Raw genomic sequence first — 22,052 nt, forward strand, 5'->3', positions numbered from 1 at the left:
AGTAACAATAAAAACTGATTCCGACATTCAAATATAAGCTTAAGCCAACAATATCATACTGACACGAAAACATATGTTCTTCTTGCTATATCTTCGTAATGGCAAGGATTAAGGCAATAGTTTCCAATTCAAGGCCCAAGATGTTGGTCTGCATACTAATCATTCTTTCAGCAAACCTACCTTTCAGTTATCATGTGTGTATAAGTATAAATTAAATAGAAATAAAATTGTTGGAGCCAATTCTGGTTTTGAATACCCAATCGTCATTTCGTGTTTTTTCAAATAAAGATGCATTTGCCTTTAGTAAATACGATATTATTTTCCAGATAAATCACTGTACACAGAGAAGACGTGAAAAACTCAAATCAGACACAGGCAGGGAAGTGAAGACTGTCTGCACGAATTGTTAACTGTCACATGAACCCCAAAGCCGTGCTCTAGCTCTTCTGCTTCTGCTCCTTCTTGGCGGCCTCCGCCTCGGCCTCGGCCTTCTCGTACTGCGCTATCAGCTCCTCCACTTCCTTGGCAGGCAGGATGCGAGTCTTTGTCTTCCCGTTTTCTCGTGTCAGAGTGGCCATCTCAACTGAAACACAAATAGAAAGCTTATCTGGGTAGAGTAGCATAACGTGACTGTGCTTTGAACCACAAACTCGACAACGTGCAGCATCAGTCAGAGGAATGCGGTTTAATACCATTTGGTTATTCTCCAGTCCCAAAATTTAAAACTTTCACATGCCATATTAGAGGAGAACAGTGCTTTCAATGAAGTGGCGAAAGACATTTTTAATGTTTCTACCGGTAATCAGATGGATGGTGGGGAGGAAATGATTTGCCAGTTTAAAGTAAAATTTTCAGGTATAAAAACAGAAAATTAAAAATATATCATTTGAAGCTGTCTTCCACAAAGTTGGAGTGAACATAAGATCATGTGCACGTTGCCAAGGCAACATAAACTCAAAGAGATATTGCGTTGGAAGTCTGCCTATTGTAAAATGCTGTTGGGCTAAGCCGCTAGACACACATCCAAGAGGGGCAGCACTACGTTCAAGCAGGACGTCTTTATTTCAGAAAACATGTTTTTTAAGGTATTATGAAACTTTCACGTGTAAAAGAAAACATTTTATATAGAAGCCGTGCTCACTCAAGCCCAGGTGCTATCAAAGAAAGTGGAAGGCTTTGAGATAGAAAGAGCTGACGACAATGTCAATGTCAAAGACACCGTCTTGCAGCTGTGGATTATAATTTATGGCCAGAAAAAGCGCTGTTGCTAGTCAGTGCATTCTTCTTCAGTGAGCACGTGTTTTAGCTGGATGTTTTTGTATAGAGTTACTATTTTTCTAGTTTTATTTGATAGTGTGTAGTATTGCATAGTGTGCATTAAGTGCGAATAGGTTAACAATATGTGGAGGCCTTGGGAAACAAACCAAATCCCTTCTGCTGAAAATGAACAAGTGACTCTCAACCTAGTAATAGTGATTCCGGTGTCCTAAAAAAAAGGAAAGCGACAAAAACTTTAAATAAACAAAGCCAAAAGTTTGTTTGTAATGTGCACGAATATCTTAAAATATATATATATATATATATATATATATATATATATATAAGAAAAGCCTCAATTTAGAAGACTGCCAAGATTTTGAAATTAGACAGAAAAAGTGCGAAGAATTGTACAGAGAGGTCCTGTCACGCCAAAGAACCAGGAAACAAGACACTAAAATTTAATAAAATAGACAATTTCTGACGTGATTTCATTAGACATGAAGTTTATTGGTTTTTTAGAGATGGGCAATCGCCAACAGTGCGTGAACTTTTAAAACACTTAAAAACTGTTTCTGCTTTTCCTTACAAGGAAGCAACACTTGGCGAACTCTAAAAAAAAAACTTGGATTTCATTTTCGGTGTTTGCAGAAAAAAATGTAGTGATGGAATTGGCAAGAATAGTGGCTTGGCGGTACTGTTACATAAATCGAATACACGAGCTGCAGACTCGTTTATCTAGACGAAACTTGGTATGAAACCCGTGACGTCATGAAGAAAGGATGGGACGACGGTACCTGCAACTGTATACTGAAGATGCCTCCATCGCGAGGAAAGCGTATTGTGGTACTTCATGTTGGAAGCAGTGAGGGTTGGGTCCCAAACTGCCTTTTTATATCTGCAAAAAAACAATGGGGATTCCAAAACTGACAGCCATGATGAAATGATGGCACAAGTTTTTTAAAAATGGTTTTCAAATTGTTTGTTGGCGAACTTGCCAATGAATAAAAAATGTGTTATTATCGACAACACTAGTTATCATTCCCGGCTGTTGGTTAGGGTCCCAACCCTAAATACTAAAGTACAGGATCCCGTACCAATAAAGACCGTCTTGTTGGAATCTGTAAGATCTGCCAACATAACAAAGAAACTCGTCACGGATGAGCTTGGACATGAAGTGTTGCGTCTTCTCCCTACCATTGTGTACTAAACCCAATCCAACTGATATGAGAAAATTTGAAATCGTATGTAAGAAAGAATAATGTGACCCCTACTTTCAGTGCTAGTATGTGTCAACTTTCACGGAATGGAGTGAAGACAATTAACAATCAGCTCTGGTCATCGTGTGTCCAACATACATTCAAAATTGAGAACAAGTACATAAATCACGACACAGACAATGCCCCGGAGAGATTTGTGATTCATGTGGGAGACAGCAATGATGACGAGTAAAGCTACATTTAATCTAATTTAATTGAAAGTATACAACACGTCACAAAACAACTGCTTCCTTAATTAGTAGGAAGGTGGTCAACAGTGAAGAGTGTTTCATTGTTGCTTACAAAGGAAATCAGACATACGTACAGATCAGGAAGATGAGAATGGTGACTTGCTTGCAGACTGTCATTCAGTCCTGAACAGATGGAAAAACTATTTTGGGAAACTACTAAATGTACATAGGCAAAATAGAAATGACCAGGACGAAATTGAAATACAAACTGCTGAGCCATTTACTCGAACCTACACTTTTTGAAGTCGAAATTGCGATAGAAAACCTGAAAAATTATGTTTCCAGGTATCGATCAAATTCCAGCAGAATTAATACAAGAGGGTGGAAACGCATTATCCAACGAAATTTATAAGCTTGTACTTGCTATTTGGGAAAAGGAAATTGTACCAGAACAATGGAAGGAGTCCATAATCGTACCTATCTTTAAGAAGGGGGACAAGACTAACTGTAGTAACTTTCGAGGAATATCACTTTTGTTGATGTCGCACAAAATTTTGTCCAATATTCTGTTGAGAAGATTAACTCCATATGTAGATGAAATTATTGGGGATTATCAGTGTGGTTTTAAGCGTAATAGATCAACTATTGACCAGACATTTTGTATTCGACAGATAATGGAGAAAAAATATAAGGGTACAGTACATCAGTTATTCATAGATTTCAAAAAGGCATATGACTCAGTTAAGAGAAAAGTTTTATATGATATTCTTGTTAGATTTGGTATTCCCAAGAAACAATTTCGATTAATTAAAATGTGTCTCAGTGAAACATACAGCAGAGACCGCATAGGCCAGTTTCTGTTAGACGTGTTTCCAATTCACTTTGGGGTAAAGCAAGGAGATGCACTATCACCTTTACTTCTTAACTTTGCTCTAGAGTATGCCATTAGGAAAGTTCAGGATAACAGAGAGGGTTTGGAATTGAACAGGTTACATCGGCTGCTTGTCTATGGAGATGACGTGAATATGTTAGGAGAAAATCCACAAAAGATATGGGAAAATACGGGAATTTTACTTCAAGCAAGTAAAGAGATAGGTTTGGAAGTAAATCCCGAAAAGACTAATTATATGATTAAGTCTCGTGACGAGAATATTGTACGAAATGGAAATATAAAAGTTGGAAATTTATTCTTTGAAGAGGTGGAAAAATTCAAATACCTGGGAGCAACAGTAACAAATATAAATGATACTCGGGAGGAAACTAAAGACAGAATAAATATGGGAAATGCCTATTATTATTTGGTTGAGAAAAATCTGAAAGTTAGAATTTATAAAACAGTTATATTACGGGTTGTTATTTATGGTTGTGAAACTTGACTCTCACTTTGAGAGAGCAATATAGGTTAAGGAGAATAAGGTGCTTAGGAAAATATTTGGGGCTAAGAGGGATGAAGTTACAGGAGAATGGAGAAAATTACACAACTCAAAACTGCACGCATTGTATTCTTCACCTGACATAATTAGGAACATTAAATCCAGACGTTTGAGATGGGCAGAGCATATAGCACGTATGGGCGAATCCAGAAATGCATATAGAGTGTTAGTTGGGAAGCCGGAGGGAAAAAGACCTTTAGGGAGGCCGAGACGTAGATGGGAAGATAATATAATATTAAAATGGATTTGAGAAAGGTGGGATATGATGATAGAGACTGGATTAATCTTGCTCAGGATAGGGACCAATGGCGGGCTTATGTGAGGGCGGCAATGAACCGGTGGGTTCCTTAAAAGCCAGTAAGTAAGTAAGTATATGTGTGTGTGTGTGTGTGTATTTTATATATATATATATATATATATATATATATTTATTGGGTACATTGAAAAATCTTCATTGGCCCATTTGTCTTCTGGTTTCCCAATATCCGTCGCATTCAGAAGTGCTAGATAACAATGGGCAGCAAATAGATTTATATAAATTGCATCATATAAGCTGCATATGACATTCCAAACAATTGATGCCAATATAAGAATCTTACAACTGAGTATGAAAACTGAACTTCGATCTCTTGGGTATGTTTCATGAAGGCACTGACATAAAACTTGTTAACTATCAAGACATGCAAAATCTTGAGAGAAAAACTCTAAATACATATTTTAGAAAGTGCTCAAGAAGAAAATTACACCCTCTGGGTCAGCTGCTGAGAAACGTGGATGCAACTAGAGCAGTTAATCAATACATAACTCTAGTGTCTGCAAGATTTAGTAGATTTTCTCGCTAATAAATGCTATTACTCCTATGTCATGTATTAATTTTATAAAACGATTCCTTGAAATCACAAAGAGAGGAACTCTAGTTATCGTGAAAGGAAAGCAATCTTTCTTCTTACTGTGAACCAAATCTTGCCACCATTGGATTGCAGTTTCATTTGAAATTGCTCCAGACCAAAACACGGAATTACCTTTCTCCGCAGTGAGCTTGGTCATGTCCAGCGTTTTGCTCAGCACCTTGATTGCCAGAGCCATCGCGTCCTTCAGGGTGGTCTCTCCCTCCTTGTACTCCTGCTTGAGGTTCGACACAGCTGCCTAAACGAACACATTTAGTGAAAGCATTATCTCATTAGACAGCAATATTAGGTACAAACTTTGTCTTTTTCTTGGTCAGGACTGCGTAGAACATTATGCTTTATAATTATTCTTGCAAGGAACTATTAATCAGCTCGTGGCGAAATCTCCCCATAAATTGCTCACATAATCTCCATAGTGCACATAATTTCCATAGCGGTTAGATAAATATAAAAAATAGTTCTGATAACTCTGCTGTAGAACACACGCCAATTGCTACTACTAAGTGATACTCACAGCGCTGTTGTTGCCAATGCAAGTGGCTTTCCAGCCTCCGTAATTTCCGCTGGGATCTGACTGGTACAGTTGATATCCGTAATGCTTGTCCCAGCCCATGTACAGAATTGACACACCGAATGGACGTTTGCCTAGAAAGCAGACAAACCAACTCAAACTTAATACTTCATATGGTAACAAAAGGCTGTTTAAGACTGAGCATGTACTATATTTAGTAAAATCGAGCATTAATCACATTCAAGAAAAGTTTTCTTTCGTGAAAACAAATGTTGGAGCACAGTTCATGGAATCTGGAAATTCCTTCACTCATTTTATGAAATTTATGGCACTACTACCCACTCTACAGGGAAAGGGGATCTGAATTGTAAATAGTTTATTACACTATAAACATCTGCTAGATACAGTTTGAAAATTCCATTTTTATTGCTTCTCTTCTATAGATTCCTGGTCTACAGTTGTTGAAAAACCTTTTTTACTTATTAACATAGGTCTAATATGTAACTCAATTCACAACAATACTAACTTCATCACTGTCATTTTCTACAACATTCGAGCCACGCCCCTTTGTTTTGACCAAACAAAACATGGCGGACTAATGTTCAATTGTCTTCAACTAGGCTCAATTTGAGGTGCATCATGAAAGAATCGATAGCATTCAACAATCAGTCCATAGATGAAATATTCATGGAGGGAGATTCAGATGTAGGAACTGATGCTTCACGAACTATTTTAGATAAATTCAAGGAAGCAATTGGGAAACTAATCCCTACCAAATCAGAATTAAGATATTAAAAGGACTATGAACTTGGAAAACAATGAACAACATAAACCAATTGAATGAAGAGGTTATGTTAGCCTAGATGTTGGATTTGTAAGTGCTGCAGCTTATGTATTACAATTATTACAAACCAGTATTTACACGAGGTAATTAATTAGAGAGACGTTATTTTATTTCATACACAAAATATACACAGAAGGTGCATTATAACCGTTGTTGGGTCCTGTCAACAGCCATCCCTCAACACAACTAGATAAAAGAACAAACTTGTCGACATGACGCAGTGCTACTATCTTGTGCGTAACTAAGTACCTGTTTTACACGCAACGAAAATGTTTCTGATGGTATATTTTCGTGTTGGTAGAAGTTGAGTGGCATAAGTAATTACAATAGTGCAGAGTAACATTTTCTGCATTCTTTTGAGGAATGTAAACATATGAAATTCTATACAGTCTGAAATAAAAAGTTAAACTCTTATCAATTAGGGAGACGAGTACGGCAAGGATGCCCTTTATCACCTACCCTGTTCAACATCTACTTGGAGGATTTAGTGAAGAACTGTTTTCAGAACATGGGAGGAGTGATAGTAGGAGAAAGAAGAATAAAGTGCATAAGATTTACAATTCATTTTGATTTTAATGATCCACTAAGCCAATTATCACTCTTACTTATATTGTTATTTTGAAATAATCAATCTTTTACTTATATCGTTATTTTGAAATAATCAATCTTTATGGCTTAACAAAATGTACAAAAAAAGTTACATATCACTATTTTTTATATATTTACTTTTTAATTTACATTTGCAAACGTTTCCACCCTCCAAAGGGGCATCATCAGGCATGAAATAATATATAAATACCTAAAATCAAATGTGTAGAAAGATGTACAAAAATGTGTATTATTCTCGTACCAACACAATACACATTTTTGTACATTTTTCTACATATTTTTCATGCTTGATGATGCCCCTTTGGGGGTGAAAACGTTTGCAAATGTAAATTAAAAAGTAAATATATAAAAAATAGTGATATGTAACTTGTTTTTTGTACATTTTGTTAAGCCATAAAGATTGATTATTTCAAAATAACGATATAAGAGTGCATAAGATTTGCTGATGATATGGCGTTGTTAGCAGAAGAGAAGGTGATACTAAAGGATATCCTACTGGAGATAAATGACAGCTGTGAGCAGTATGGGATGAAGATAATTGCCAACAAGACGAAGACTATGGTCATAGGTAGAAAAGTAAAGAAGGTAAACTTGCGAATTCTAAATGAGGCAGTAGAGCAAGTGGACAGCTTCAAATACTTGGGGTGTACTATAAGCAGTAACATGAGCTGCTGCCAGTAGGTCAAAAGGAGAATAGCAATGGCAAAGGAGGCTTTTAATAGGAAAAGGAGCATCTTCTGTGGATGTCTGGAAAAAGAACTAAGGAAGAGTCTAGTGAAGTGCTTTGTGTGGAGTGTGGCATTGTATGGGGGCAGAAACATGGACATTACAACGAACTGAAGAGAAGTGACTATAAGCATTTGAAATGTGGATATGGAGCGTGTGAAATGGACAGAGAGAATAAGAAATGAAGCTGTGTTGGGTGAAGAAAGAATGATGCTGAAACTGATCAGGAAGAGAAAAAGGAATTGCCTGGATCACTGGCTGAAAAGAAACTGCCTACTGAAGGATGCAATGGAAGGAATGGTGAACGGGAGAAGAGTTCGGGGCAGAAGAAGATATCAGATGATAAACGACATTAAAATACAGGAGACCAAGAGGAAGGCAGAAAATAGGAAAAACTGGAGAATGCTGAGTTTGCGTGAAAGACCTGCCCTTGGGCAGAACACTATAAATGAACTCTATCAAAATATGTCGAACTTCAGTAGCCAGTGGTCATGGATCCTTCGGGAGGAGAAAATTTGAACATGGAATAAATTAACAAGAACTAAGAAATGAACTATAAGAATGCGTAATTGTGTGAAGCAAACTTACCACCATACTGCGTGTAGGCCTGCTTGACGTCACACAGCCAGGACACGAGCTGCTCGCAAGGAATAGACTCGCCGTACTGCAGCAGGTAGCGCTGCGCAATCATCCTCAGCTCGTTGGTCAGCACGTTGGCATCGGATGTGATGCCGGCAACACTGCACACCATGTCACTACGAAACATACAGCTTCACTCAGCATAATTCAGATCCTGTATGTGTACAGGCACGCATTTCCCTTCCTCTTCAACATCTACACAGGAGCAACTGAAAGCTCCATAACAACATTAAGCTCCAGTGCTGTGGAGCAGCTAGCAGCTCTCGATGGCAAGTGACTTACTGAGAGGCTGTAGAAAAATATATACGTATGGTGATTATGCTGTATTGTTTGGCATGGTGGGTTGATTATACGGTACAGAAAGTACACAAAAAAAAAAAGGTAATTTATTATAAAGTGTCTATGCATAGAGCAAGATGGCATGAGAGAAGAACCAATGTCTCAATCTTAGTGGAAACAGAGGCAGAATACAAGATAGAAGCAAAAGCCATAAAATTAAAAGTGCTATAACTTGAGCATAGTGGTCATCATATTGGGAACTGTGGAGACCAGTAAAAGAATGAGATGGCATGAAGGATAATAACATCTCATGGCGTGAATGTGAGATAGGAGAAAAATAGGCACACTAATTAGTAAAACACGGAGACAGACGGCTGACACATGATGCTGTGAATATTCAAACAAATTGATAAGGATCACTACTGCTAACTATTCATGACAGAAGAACATGGATGATAAAAATTCTCCAAGTTTTTAATTGCACTTGCAACTTCCTGCTGCTCTGTAGTCGACGGCAAATAAATGGGTGAAGGTGTATTGTTTGTTCAAATTAACAAAGACAAAAAAAAAAAGTACATTTCATTGCAACTCGTACATCAATACTTCTGCGCACGTTTTGGTAAAGAAGAACATCTACCATTCAGCTTTCACAGCAAGCCAGTCATCAGTCGCAGATGTCCCATACAACCATACGGCCTGTTCTCCATATGAGGTAACCATCAAAGCATATAAACTGCAGTTGCAACAAGTCATTACACCAGACGATAAGATCGTACATCATCAGTAAGTGGACACAGTGGGGGATGATGTCACCAATGATTCACCCAGATAAATGTCTTTCTGACAAACCAGAAAGGAAAGTTGATCTTGACACATTTCTGTAGAGTTGACGAGGACTACAACACTCAATTATCACAATGTGGTCTGACATTGCCTCAATAACCTGGCATTTGGTAACTGACCTGTTACCTTGAGCTCTACTATCGCACAGACACCACTGAATCTCTGTGAAGTTAGTAAATCTGACAGCTTTCCTGTCCAGTAATATCTTACACATTCTTCCATCATAAATAAGTTAGTTACTTTACTAAATACATAAAGGTCATTCATTCTTTTTGATTTACCCTGTACTGTAATGTGATATATTGGTTTGTTTGTATAATGATGGTTGGTTCTATTGTACAGTCATTTGGGTAACTTTGTACCACATCTCCCATATTTTTATACTTACCTAAAATAGTATCTATTGAAATTGATGTTTAAAAGTAAATTACTTAAGAAAATTACTTATTTTATGGGTTGAGACATAATAAACATAAAAAATATTTTAAATAGATGAAATCTGACATTTAATTGTGGTACAAAGTTGCATGGCTATTTGGGGAAAATTTGTACCACATATCGATGGCTGAGAACCAGACTGTTCTAAGTCCAACTTTTTATAAGAAAGAAATCTGTGTTTCATTGTGTTCCAGTTCTTGTTTGCATTTATAAATCGAACAAAATTATAAATAATTTATTCCTCTCCATAAGGTTGCTATGAAGCTATTCCAAATTGTTTCATGAAGCTTTGAATGTCAGGAGCTTAATATAGCTCTCCTGAAAAAAGAAAATCGTGAAATGTACTTGGAGCAGTCTGGTTCTGGGCCACTGATATGTGTTTTCCTATCAAATTCATTTCCCTATATTTCCCTTTAAATTGAAGGTAACTTTTGACCATACAATAAGAAAATACATGAAGTTTTACTTCATATGAAGTCACAAAAGAAAAGATTATTGAAAATGTAGAACATTTACAACAACAAAATATACTGGCACCACAAAAGAAAATATAGACACAATTTGTATTTCTTTATCGTCTACATATATGTTTGATATAAGTTATAAAATCACTAATCAAATTCTTCACAGTCTTAACATAACAAGTTCATACGTGTCCCTTTTATTTACCAACTTATTAACTTTCTTTATTACTTCAAACTGACCAGGCCACATCCAATGCATTTCCTTCTTGACCTTACAACTGACTTGACATGCGCTCATGCAGTTCAATGCCACTGACCGTATGTCTACCAGGGACCAGTGATTCTTTATATGAGACTGTTACAGAGTCATTATAGCACAGAGCACCAACATTCTCAGTGGAAACATATTTCGTCTCCCAAAATTATTTTTATGTTTACTTTTCAATTTATTCACTAATGTTTGTCTTGGGATGGAATACATTCTCATTGATCATCTAGTGCCTGCTGCAGCATTTCACTGGAATGTCTTGTCTTTATTGCATACTGTCTTCTTAAACAAGATCAAAGAAATTTCATTAATAAGCCAACTTAGTAAAAAAAAAAAAAATTAATTCTTCAATATAAACTTAAAATGTGTCTATAGTAGATCTAGTAGTTACATTTTACATTAATTTACTGTAATTATTGTCTCATGTTATCTAATAAACAATCCTTACCTTTTTTTGAAAATCACTCACATAAGCTACAAAATGAAAATATTGATTAGTAGAAACTGAAGTGATCACTGAGAGCTGTAAGCCCACCCAACCCACCCTAAATATGTAAAAGGTAACAGGTAAAGGTATCCCCGTAACATGCATTTGGGGGGCATGGAGGTAGAGCCCCACGCTTTCCATGACCTCGGCACTAGAATGAGGTGGTGTGGTCGGCACCACGCTCTGACCGCCTTTTACCCCCGGGAAAGACCCGGTACTCAATTTTATAGGAGGCTGAGTGAACCTCGGGGCCGTTCTGAAAGTTTGGCAACGAGAAAAAATCCTGTCACCACCTGGGATCGAACCCCGGACCTTCCATTCCGTACCCAGCTGCTCTACCAACTGAGCTACCCAGCCGCCACCCTAAATACGTACCTTACTTATATACGAAAATCGTCGTGCATGAACGGATAAATACGGCCATATTTCGTTAATGTGATAGTGGGTTTCAGTGTCGCCAACATAGTAATAATACTATAAACATAACCTAACCTCTCACATAATACTACACACCTAATCAAACCTAACCTAACCTGTCACATAACACGCACCTAACCTAACCTGTCACATAACACACATCTAACCTAACCTGTCACATAATACTACACACCTGCAGTAACATTCCTCACGTTTAGTATCATTTCGTTTGCATGTATTGGCAACCCTGCTACTCGTGTCGGGGGGGGGGGCATCTAAGGAAAGTGGATCATAAGGCAGAAAATATGGCGACTTTCATAATAATTACATTTAGTTCGTTCAGTGTATGTTTTGTGATATAATAATAATAATAATAATAATAATAATAATAATAATAATGATTTATTTTAGCTGGCAGAGTTAAGGCCGTAAGGCCTTCCCTTCCACTCAACCAGCAGAAAGTGTATATACATATGCATGAACTTACAAAAAAATTCAACAATTTGATTTAGATGAGAGTTACATGTTTACAAGAGTTATTTACGAATTAAACAACAAAATACTATGAACTATTAATTAAACACTGAAATAAACTGTGTAGCAGAATTAAACTAAAATACATAGAATGTTAATATATTTCAAATGATATTAGATAATAGAAAGAGATTATTATGTGACAATTTTGAAAATGCAGCACAATCAGGATGATGTCTAAAGAAAAAAGCAACAGTGTAGTCAGTGATAATTTAAATCAGTAAGATTGGAGTGAAATGCTAATAAGGTTATCTTTTAAGCTGTTCTTAAAGGTGTTTATTGTCTTGCAGCCCCTAATACTTTGTGACAAGGAATTCCAATGACGCGAGGTGGATATTGTAAAAGATGAGGAATAACAAGATGTTCTATGAAGAGGTATATTTAGCGTGCCACAGATAAGTGATCTGGTATTTATGTCGTGGTTAGAATATAGATAAGAGAAACGAGACGAAAGGTAATTTGGTGTTGAGGTGTGCAGAATTCGAAAGAGTAAAGACAAAGAGTGTAAAGTTCTGCGTTCTTTAAGTCGGAGCCACGAGAGACTTGCGAAGGACGGTGATATATGATCATATCGTTGGATGTTGCACACGTATCTGACGCACATATTCTGAGCTCGCTGTAACTTGACTGACAGTTCAGAACTTAGATCACTTAACAAAACGTCACAATAATCGAAGTGCGGCATTACTAGGGTTTGTACTAGGGTAAGTTTTAGTTGCTGGGGCAAGAAGTTTCTCAAGCGACTCAAAGAGTGAAAGGAGGAACAGATTTTTTTTATCGTTTCTTTAACTTGAACATTCCAACTTAGATTATTATCAAAAAAGAAGCCAAGATTTTTTACGACAGATGAATAAGGGATTAGCGTGTTGTTAAGGGTAACAACTGAAAGATTACTGTTATTAAGGGAGTTAACTAAACGCTTATGTCCAATAATTATGGCTTGAGTCTTACTTGGATTAAGTGCGAGTCCGAAATTGGCCGCCCAAGTGGAGACAGTGGCTAGGTCACAATTTAACTTGTCAATCGATTCATTGATCGTATTGGGTCTGGAATGTATGTAAAGTTGTAGGTCGTCGGCATAGAGGTGATATCGGCAATACTGTAAGTTCTTTGATACGTCATTAATGTAGATAGAGAAAAGTAGTGGTCCTAATACGGAGCCCTGTGGCACTCCCGCCTTTGTGTATCGCCATTGGGAGAATTGATTATCAAGTGAAACACACTGTTGGCGGTCCCGTAGGTAGGAGTCCATCCAGCTCAAGGTATTGTCTGACAGGTGCAAAGCCTTCATCTTTGCAAGAAGCAAGTCGATATCAACAGAACCAAAGGCATTGCTGAAATCGAGAAGAGTTAGTGCCATTACTTCACCCCTATCCATAGCTTCACGGATGTCCTCGGTCACTTTAAGTAGGGCTGTAGTAGTGCTGTGTCCATGCCTAAAACCCGATTGGTAGTCATCGAGGAGTTTGTGTTCGTCGAGATAGTTCGTAAGTTGTCCGTGTACAATATGTTCTAATGCTTTTGAAAGAGTGGGAAGAATTGATATCGGTCTGTATTGGTTTACTGTAGAAGGTGTGTTAGATTTAGGTAAAAGTTTTACTAATGCCATTTTCCAGAGTGAGGGGTAGGACCCAGTCATAATAGATGCATTGAATATATGGGTGATGGTCGGCAGGATCGCATCTATTATTTTATACAGGAGAGTGATATTTATATTGTCTATACCTTGGGCTTTAGATTTCATACGTCGCAGCGTCTTTATTACGTCAGTCGGGTTAATGTATTTAAAGAAGAATTTATCCCATACAGGTTGGGAGTAAGATCTGAGAAATTCAAGAGTCTCTTGTTTATGTAATGGTTCAGGTGGAGCAGTGACGAAATGTTCATTTAGACTATTGAGTGACAAGTTGATATTATCTACCGGAGGCTTTGCTTTTGTTAGACCCAGGTTATTAAGGTTACGCCACAATTCTCTCGCACTGACTGAAGGTAGAATAAGGGAATGTGCATGGCGTAATTTAGCATTTCTTACTGCTTGATTACATTTATTTCTTAAAACTTTGTAAGTATTAAAATCTAATTCGTCCTTGCTCCGTCTGTATTTACGATAAGCAGTGTCTCTGTCTGTCATGAGTAATTTTATGGCATCGCACATCCAAGGCGCAGGGCGTCTACCAACTTGTCTGGTTTTCAAGGGTGCGTGTTTATCGTATAACTGAATTACTAGGTCGTTAAATTTTTCGATTTTGTCGTCAATGTCTGGTAAATTCCACACTTCAGTCCAAGGCAGGCTAAGTGCATCGTTGATTAATTCATCATGCTCAATATGCTTCAAGTCACGGTATGATGTGATGTGAGGTTTATATTTTGGACAATACAAGGAATATTCTAGAAAGATTATGTCGTGTGCTGAGATACCCGGCGCTGGTAGTTGTCCATTCGTTAATGCTAGCTGAGGATTAGTCGTGGCAATAATGTCAAGAAGTGTCTCCGATTCCTGGGTGTGGTGGGTAGCTACGGAAGGAAGGATGGATATATTGTAAGACCCAAACATGTTCTTAAGTTGAACTGTAGCGTAATTACTTGAATTTAATAAGTTTGTATTGAAATCGCCTAAAATAACAGTATGGTCATAGTGAGGCACAAGATTAAGCAAAGGTGTTTCAAGATCACTTAAGAATCCTGATTTAGGGGGTTTGTATACAACTCCAAGGAGGCACTTTTTGTTGCTTGCACCGACTTCGATGAATAGATATTCAGGATGTTCTAAGACTTCATTCGAAGACTGGTAGACAATTTTAAACGGTAAGTCCGATCGCACATATATCGCAACACCACCTCCGCGTTTACCAATTCGGTCATTTCTACAGAGGGTGTAATTATCTAAACTTACTAGAGAAGATGATAGGGAAGGCTTCAACCACGTTTCAGAGATAAGAATAGCGTGAAGAGACAAAGGAGAGAAAATAGACTGAACTTCATTGAAATGACAGAGAAGGCTTTGAGAATTTATGTGGGCTACTTTTAAAGTGTTAGGATGCGAGCTGAAAGACGATTTTAACAGGGCACTGGTCGAAGGAGCAGGTAGTGGGTTAGGGGTGGCTGGGGTGGGTGGGGGTGAGGCTGTGGAAGGGAATTCAGAAAAGTGAAAGTCGCTATATATAGTACAATAAGAATTGAAAAGTGTTGTGGCTATGATAAAAGTATTGAAAATTGGTTTATAGCGCCACATTGGCTGTGATAAAAGTATGCAATATTCGTTCAGTGGCTGATGAATACTCTACCTTAAATTTTCGAAGCAATTCGAAATGGCGTGCTCAAGTTTGACAATCAAATTAATTATGTACATTTATAATCAAATATAAATGCTTATAATAGAATCAATGTTATCATGCAGAATTTGCAGCGGTACAAAATAACCCTGAAATCGAACCAAAACAGCACAAGTCGGATTAATTTTATAATTTACAAGACATAGGATTGTGTATGTGACGAGGTTATCACCGTATTGTAAAGAAGAGAGGATAAGCATTAAATTTACAATAATTGTAACACTAAGATCAAATTATATACTTACAATATAAAGTTGAAATCGTCCATAAACCAGCTACTATAAACAGAATGCAATATTTAACCACGTGGAGCCTTAAATATTCTTCAGGGACCGGACATAATAGATAGAAAGCAAAGCATGGAGGTCCTAGGTTATGGAGATGGCCTCAGTCCAAAGATATCACACTTAGAAAATGTGAAATTAAATCTTCTAGTAAAATTGGGAACTGGTGCAAAGTTAGACTGACTGGTGCAAAGTTACCCCAAATGACTGTATTGTACAGAGCCATCAGTGAGTGTGCGGTCACAAGGCACAAGATTGCTCAATGACCGCCAACCTTTGTCATAGATGATGTTCTTGTGCCACCACACATCTCTACACCTTTTAACGAAATTTGTATCAACACGCATTAGCCTAGTTCTTCTTTTCAGGGAAGGAAGAGAGGAGGGGAAAGGAGAGGGGAGGGAAGAGGAGTGACACAACACTACCCACCACCAAGGCACCAAAAGAAGAACCAGAAACAGGCATTGACCTCACTAGAAATCTGAAGATGGCCGAAACTAGTCATTAACTAAGATAAATTACTACTAGTCATTAACTAAGATAAATTATACTAGTCATTAACCAAGATAAATTACTACTAGTCATTAACCAAGATAAATTGCTACTAGTCATTAACCAAGATAAATTACTACTAGTCATTAACCAAGATAAATTACTATCATAGTTTCAATTAACACAGAAAGTTGTTTATATAACAAATTCACCAAATCTTTAACCTGAGCTGAATAGATAGCCCAAACAGTGCAGAGTATTGTGAGCAAGGCCTTGATTCCCAGGTTGTATGACAGCTAACCATGCACGCAATTTATGGGGAGGTTTCGACATGAACTCATTAGCAGTTCCCTTGTGAGTAGACTAGTTGGGCATACTTACTTCCATTGTCTCCGTTGGTAGCAGAAACAATGTAAACATAAAGAGTATATTTCTGTTATATGATTAAATGGGCACATAATGAATAGGTGGAACAATCAGTGGCTGTGCAGTACGAAGGGTTCAGTTACAAGAGAAATCTTTTTTCCTAGGGTCGACACCCGCTTAAATAGCAACAAAATTATGCTGAATTTTATACTAACGCAATTTTTATCGGGTCATGGGAAATTTGGGTCTTATTTAGAACGATTTAACTCACATAAGGAAAATGGCTACTTATGTATCTGCGAGGAACAGCAAACTGTGGATCACCTTCTGTTTCATTGTCCAGTATTCGAAAACAGAAGATTTATTTTGGTCGGACATTTACAGTTTTGTAATGCAGCCTAATATATGACAAACCATTATTCAATGTGTTCAGAAAAACATGCTGTTATAAACAGTTTTGTAATTTTATATGTAATATATTTAAGAATTTGTAATTAATTCAAATTAATGCAGTAGATATGTGTTAATTTCAAGTAGCAAGTAGGTAGTAGGTTACCCACGTCAAATGAATTCTCCTTGTAATAATATAAACTATCAGTCTATAACTATAACCCTAATGTACTTTCGGGTAAACTAGGGTTCAAGAAAATGTATATTCAAATAAATAAATAAATAAATGGTTGTATAAGCGATGTCTTCACAGCAGTGTAAGAGATGTAAGTCAAGCAGGAGATTTTGCAAGTCGAGTGAAGATACTGTAATTTCAAACACAAAATTTGTGGTGGATATTTAATAGGCTATTTATTTTGTGGTGGACATTAGTGACTAAAGCAATTGAGAAAAATGTCTTCTTCAGTACCGTAATTATGCAGTAAGCTTTGGCCAGGCCATCTTTCTGCAATAGAGGTCCAGAACACATACATTACCAAATATAAAACATTATACAGAAGAACCCCGATTATCCATCACCTATTAACCGATTGATGAATTATCCGACTGTCTTTCTCTCGCTTTTCTTTTCCTACAGAAATATATGGAATACGCTACTGTACATTTATTAGCAAGTTACTACATAACTACCCGAAACTTCGATATCTTATCACACTACACACGGGAGATTGAAACTTTTTCACAATCCTTGGCTTCACGTCACTTAGATATCACCTCAACTAACCTTGTCACATACCTCAGCCTTACGTCACTTAGCTATCCCCTCATTTAATCCATAACGAAACGAAAATCAGATGTCAATCCCGTGTGTGTTGCGGGAAAATATCTAAGATTGGCCACTTTTCTTCCATGTTATAAGTGATTTGTGTCCTGTACTAGTGTATCCTGGTGACGCTAATCTGTGACTGATGACGAGGTTCCCATGCTCAGGTTAGGTTAGATTTGATTAGGTCTGTAGTATTATGTGAGAGGTTTGGTTAGGTTTGATTAGATGTGTAGTATTATTACTACGTTGCCGACACAGAAACCCACTGTTACATAAACGAAATATGGCCTTATTCTTCATTCACGCACGACGATTTTCATATATAAGTAAAGTACGTATTTAGGGCGAATTGGGTGGGCATATAGCTCTCCCAGTGATCACATCACTTTCTACTAATCAATATTATAAATCCAAGGCATTTTCAAGGTATTTAAGCAAGTTCCTATAGTGCCTGGGACATAAGTAACCTTCACCAATATATCTTGTAGGCTAGTGCAAGTTAATCAGTTTCCTACAGCAACGTTGAAAACTACTTATATCATAATTATCCCATTAAAAATGAAAATTCAAAATTTATTTTACATCCAACAAACATGTCAACTTACTCATTAAGTTTATAAATCTTTTCAGAGAAGAAAACTTCATCTAGTAATTTATTTGTGTTCCTTCTTTCTGCAGCTAAGAGAATTCCATCATTCGCCAGAATGCCAAGACAGGTACCAGCATGACTAATAGCTTCCATTGCATATTCTACCTGATAAAGTCGTCCTGTAAAAAGAAATAAACATATAATAGTTCCTACTTACACATTACTCGTTTGCATAATATCTGAATGTTATTTAAAGGAAATTTTACCCTCTGGAGAAAATATTGTCGTTCGTGTATCGTATCGCCTTGCCTGAAAACCGAAATTAAAATTTTACGCACAAATCAACAATCATTAACATCATTAACCCCATCTCTTTATATTATTAAAAGCTGGATTTACCATGATGACACTAGTATGTTATAATATAGCAGAAATTATTAATACAACTTTCAAAAATACCACAGCCTGTATACGCAATGACAAGTCTACTTTTCAACCAAAAAGGCTCCCCCTTGTTTTCAACTCTACAATGAAACACTCGAAACCTGCCAACAGTGTTGTCAACAGGAGTTTAAGGAAGTCGCCGAACGGTAGTTCAAAAGTCGCTAGATTATTCATTATTAATCCATGATCAGGGTTATTAATGCAGAAACTTTTATTTTTGTCGCTATAGAGTGCTAAAAAAAGTCGCTAACTCCCTATTCAGTCAAAGGAAAAGTTGAAATAATTTGTCACCGAAAAATAGTTGAAAGTCTACAGATTTAGCAAGTTGGCGACACTGCTTGCTGAAATAGTTGCCGCTCGTAAACAGGTTGAGTAACATGCTGTTGCAAAATTCTTAAGTAAAAAATAATTTCAGAATATTTCCCACTGAAAATGTCTATTTGTGACAACGAGTTGGAAAGAGAGTCTTCTCTTTCTAACTCGTTGATTTGTGAAACCGAAGTCTGACACGTCTGTATATACTCAAGGCTGGTATACAACCTTGGTACATACTGATTTTTTTTTTATTGTTTTCTTACCTTCGCGTCAGTTGTCAATGAATGTTTTAACGTCAGCCATCCTAACGTCAATTGCGTGGTAGTCCATATTGGCAACATAGCACTGTAGTTCCAAGCTCGGCCGCTTAACTGTCATCAAGAGGGGCTAGGGCTATTCTACTCCTCTTGATTGTCATATGCTATCTTTCAAAAAACAAGTATAGCAGTGCTTAAAGCATGATTAAAATCATTCAGATCTGTACGGAGTCATAAACTGTGAAACTGAAACAAAAGCGTTGGGTAGTGAAAGTAACTCTAGTTATATGCACAAATTATAGCAGACGAAGTTGTAATCTATAATAAATTATTAATTTAATTCTCATACTTTCTATAAATGACACAACTACCATTTCAAATGCATCCTACCAGATAATAAAATTTTATATCGGTATTTGCAGTGGCGGTTCTAGATACTTAAAACTGGGAGGGGTGGGAGGGGCTGGAATAGAAGCAAAGGATGTCCAAGTGCAAGAAAAACGTAAAGGCTGGCCAAAGTGCATGCAAAATTGAAGAAAATCATGAAATTATAATTTCACAGTTATTCGCAGAAACGCCTATATTTCGCAATTTATCGCGGATTAGAAAACCACCGCAAAGTATGAAATTCTCTCTGTAAGCCGTAATTATGTAGCATTTGGAAACTTTTCGCATTTATCGCTACTGCAAAAAATCTACCATCTCTTTTAATAATTATTTACAACAAATATTATTGGGGTCAAAAAGACCCCAGATAAGTAGCATGAAATTCTAGAGCAGCTAAGTTGTGAGGGTTAATAAGTTGTAAAATTTCAACAAAATTCACTTTATTACCGTCATTTCGTCAACCGAAACAGTTTTGCTATGTCCTCTAAGCCGAGCACAAAGTAATGCGACGCGGGCCATTGTTGCCGCAGCTGAGCGGTTACGCAATATGTCATCTTCAGGGCCGGATTTAGGTATAGTGCTGCCCCTAGGCAGTGCTAAAATTTGCCACCCTAAACTCCCACAAACAAGTTGTAAGCAGCTATTATACAGGTCATGGCATCTGCAGTCTGAATACTGTAATATGTAACTAATCGACGATGTATGTAATGGAGGGGAAAAAGAACTGGCCACTCTACCCCATTATCTCCTGGCCTAGTTACCTCATAAGTGGTGCCTTCTTGGTATCACTTGTGAGGTTCTGACTTGTCTTTGGACAGTTGACCAAACGGCAACATACAGTTCAAATTAGTTGTAAAATATGAAATGTTACAATTCAGAAGTAGCTGGGTACGCCAACATTGCCAAGCCTTTAACCCAGCTGACCAAGGAGAAACAATTCCAATGAATGGATGAGGCGGCGTCATCCTTTCATTCGCTGAAAGAGACGCTCCGCACTGCTCCTGTACTCGGATACCCCATCCTTGGAAGGAAGTTCACGCTCGACACGGACGCTAGCAACGTAGGCATCGGCGGAGTACTCTCTCAAGAGAGTGTGATTGCCTACTTCAGCTGAACACTCTCCAAGGCTGAGAGAAACTACTGCGTGACCCGTAGAGAACTTCTTGCCATTGTGGAAGCCTGAAGCATTTCCACAAATATCTGTATGGCCAGGAATTCCATCTGAGGACAGACTATTCTGCACTCACCTGGCTATTGGGCTTCAAGAATCTGTAGAGGCAGACCGCCGGTTGGGTTCAACGCCTGCAGAAATATAACTTCACCTCCGAACACTGCCAAAGGAAGAAACATTCCAACGCTGATGTCCTATCACGACGCCCGTGCCCGGATGGCTGCAGACACTGCCTGAAAGTAGAAGAGCGAGATGGCGCCCACGCAGTCCAAGCCATCACCGCCCAGCCGAGCTTCTTCTTTGTTTTCTGTGCACCACTTAGATGTTCGTACTTAACTTTAAATGGTTTCATTTTTCAGTACCATACTGTCTATACTCTAATAATAATTTACTCGATTAAAACACAAAAAATATACGAACAAAATTAAATTAAAAACTGTTCAAATAAAGTTGGAAAAATATCACACCGACCACACAACTGATATTAACTTTCCGCAAAGAGAGCTCTTTCGAAACTGAGTAAAGTTGACTGATCGTTACTACACAAACATCTTATTGGATAATTAATGACATTATAAATTTGAACGAAAACCCATTCCATTGTTGTCGAATAAATGTATAACAAAAGTTAAACGTTCAGAGAAAAATGTGCATAAAACCATCTCAGGTACCCTACTCATCAAGAAAATACAATTTTACAACTAAAATATATTTTGGTATCAATTTTCATTGTTGTCATTGTGATAAAATAACTTCGCGCTGCTCTTTTGTGATGCCGCTCACCACGTGTACGTGTTACACGACAAGGGCAAGGAAAGCATTGTTTACAGCTGTGCTGGATTCAACAACATAGTTCTATTCTATAAAACCGCCATGAATAATGATCTGACCAATTCCATGCAGGCTGCAATTAGGTTTTTTTTGCTTCTTTTTTTTTTTGCGTGGTGTTTGCGGGCCCCTTAAAACTCCGGGCCTACCTGCATTGCAGGCCCTGCAGACCCTAATGTTACGCCGCTGGATGCCCAGATATCAAATGGTTCGTCTATATTAGAAACATTTGCACTCACCTTCACGTCACGTTGGGAGATATCG

General features: G+C 37.5%; 1 protein-coding gene across 1 annotated transcript; it reads right to left on the reverse strand.

Moving 5' to 3' along the window:
- Nucleotides 1-293: 293 nt before the first annotated feature.
- Prosalpha3 (proteasome alpha3 subunit) lies at nucleotides 294-19,147 on the reverse strand. Its single transcript, XM_069819567.1, has 7 exons — nucleotides 18,786-19,147; nucleotides 18,653-18,695; nucleotides 18,403-18,565; nucleotides 8,327-8,493; nucleotides 5,563-5,693; nucleotides 5,163-5,286; nucleotides 294-583 (listed from the first exon to the last, which is right to left on the reverse strand). The coding sequence occupies exons 1-7, from the start codon at nucleotides 18,786-18,788 to the stop codon at nucleotides 438-440; spliced, it is 777 nt and encodes a 258-aa protein (XP_069675668.1). The 5' UTR covers nucleotides 18,789-19,147; the 3' UTR covers nucleotides 294-437.
- Nucleotides 19,148-22,052: the final 2,905 nt, after the last annotated feature.

Source organism: Periplaneta americana, chromosome 2 (genome assembly GCF_040183065.1).
Source record: "Periplaneta americana isolate PAMFEO1 chromosome 2, P.americana_PAMFEO1_priV1, whole genome shotgun sequence".
Lineage (NCBI taxonomy): Eukaryota > Metazoa > Arthropoda > Insecta > Blattodea > Blattidae > Periplaneta > Periplaneta americana.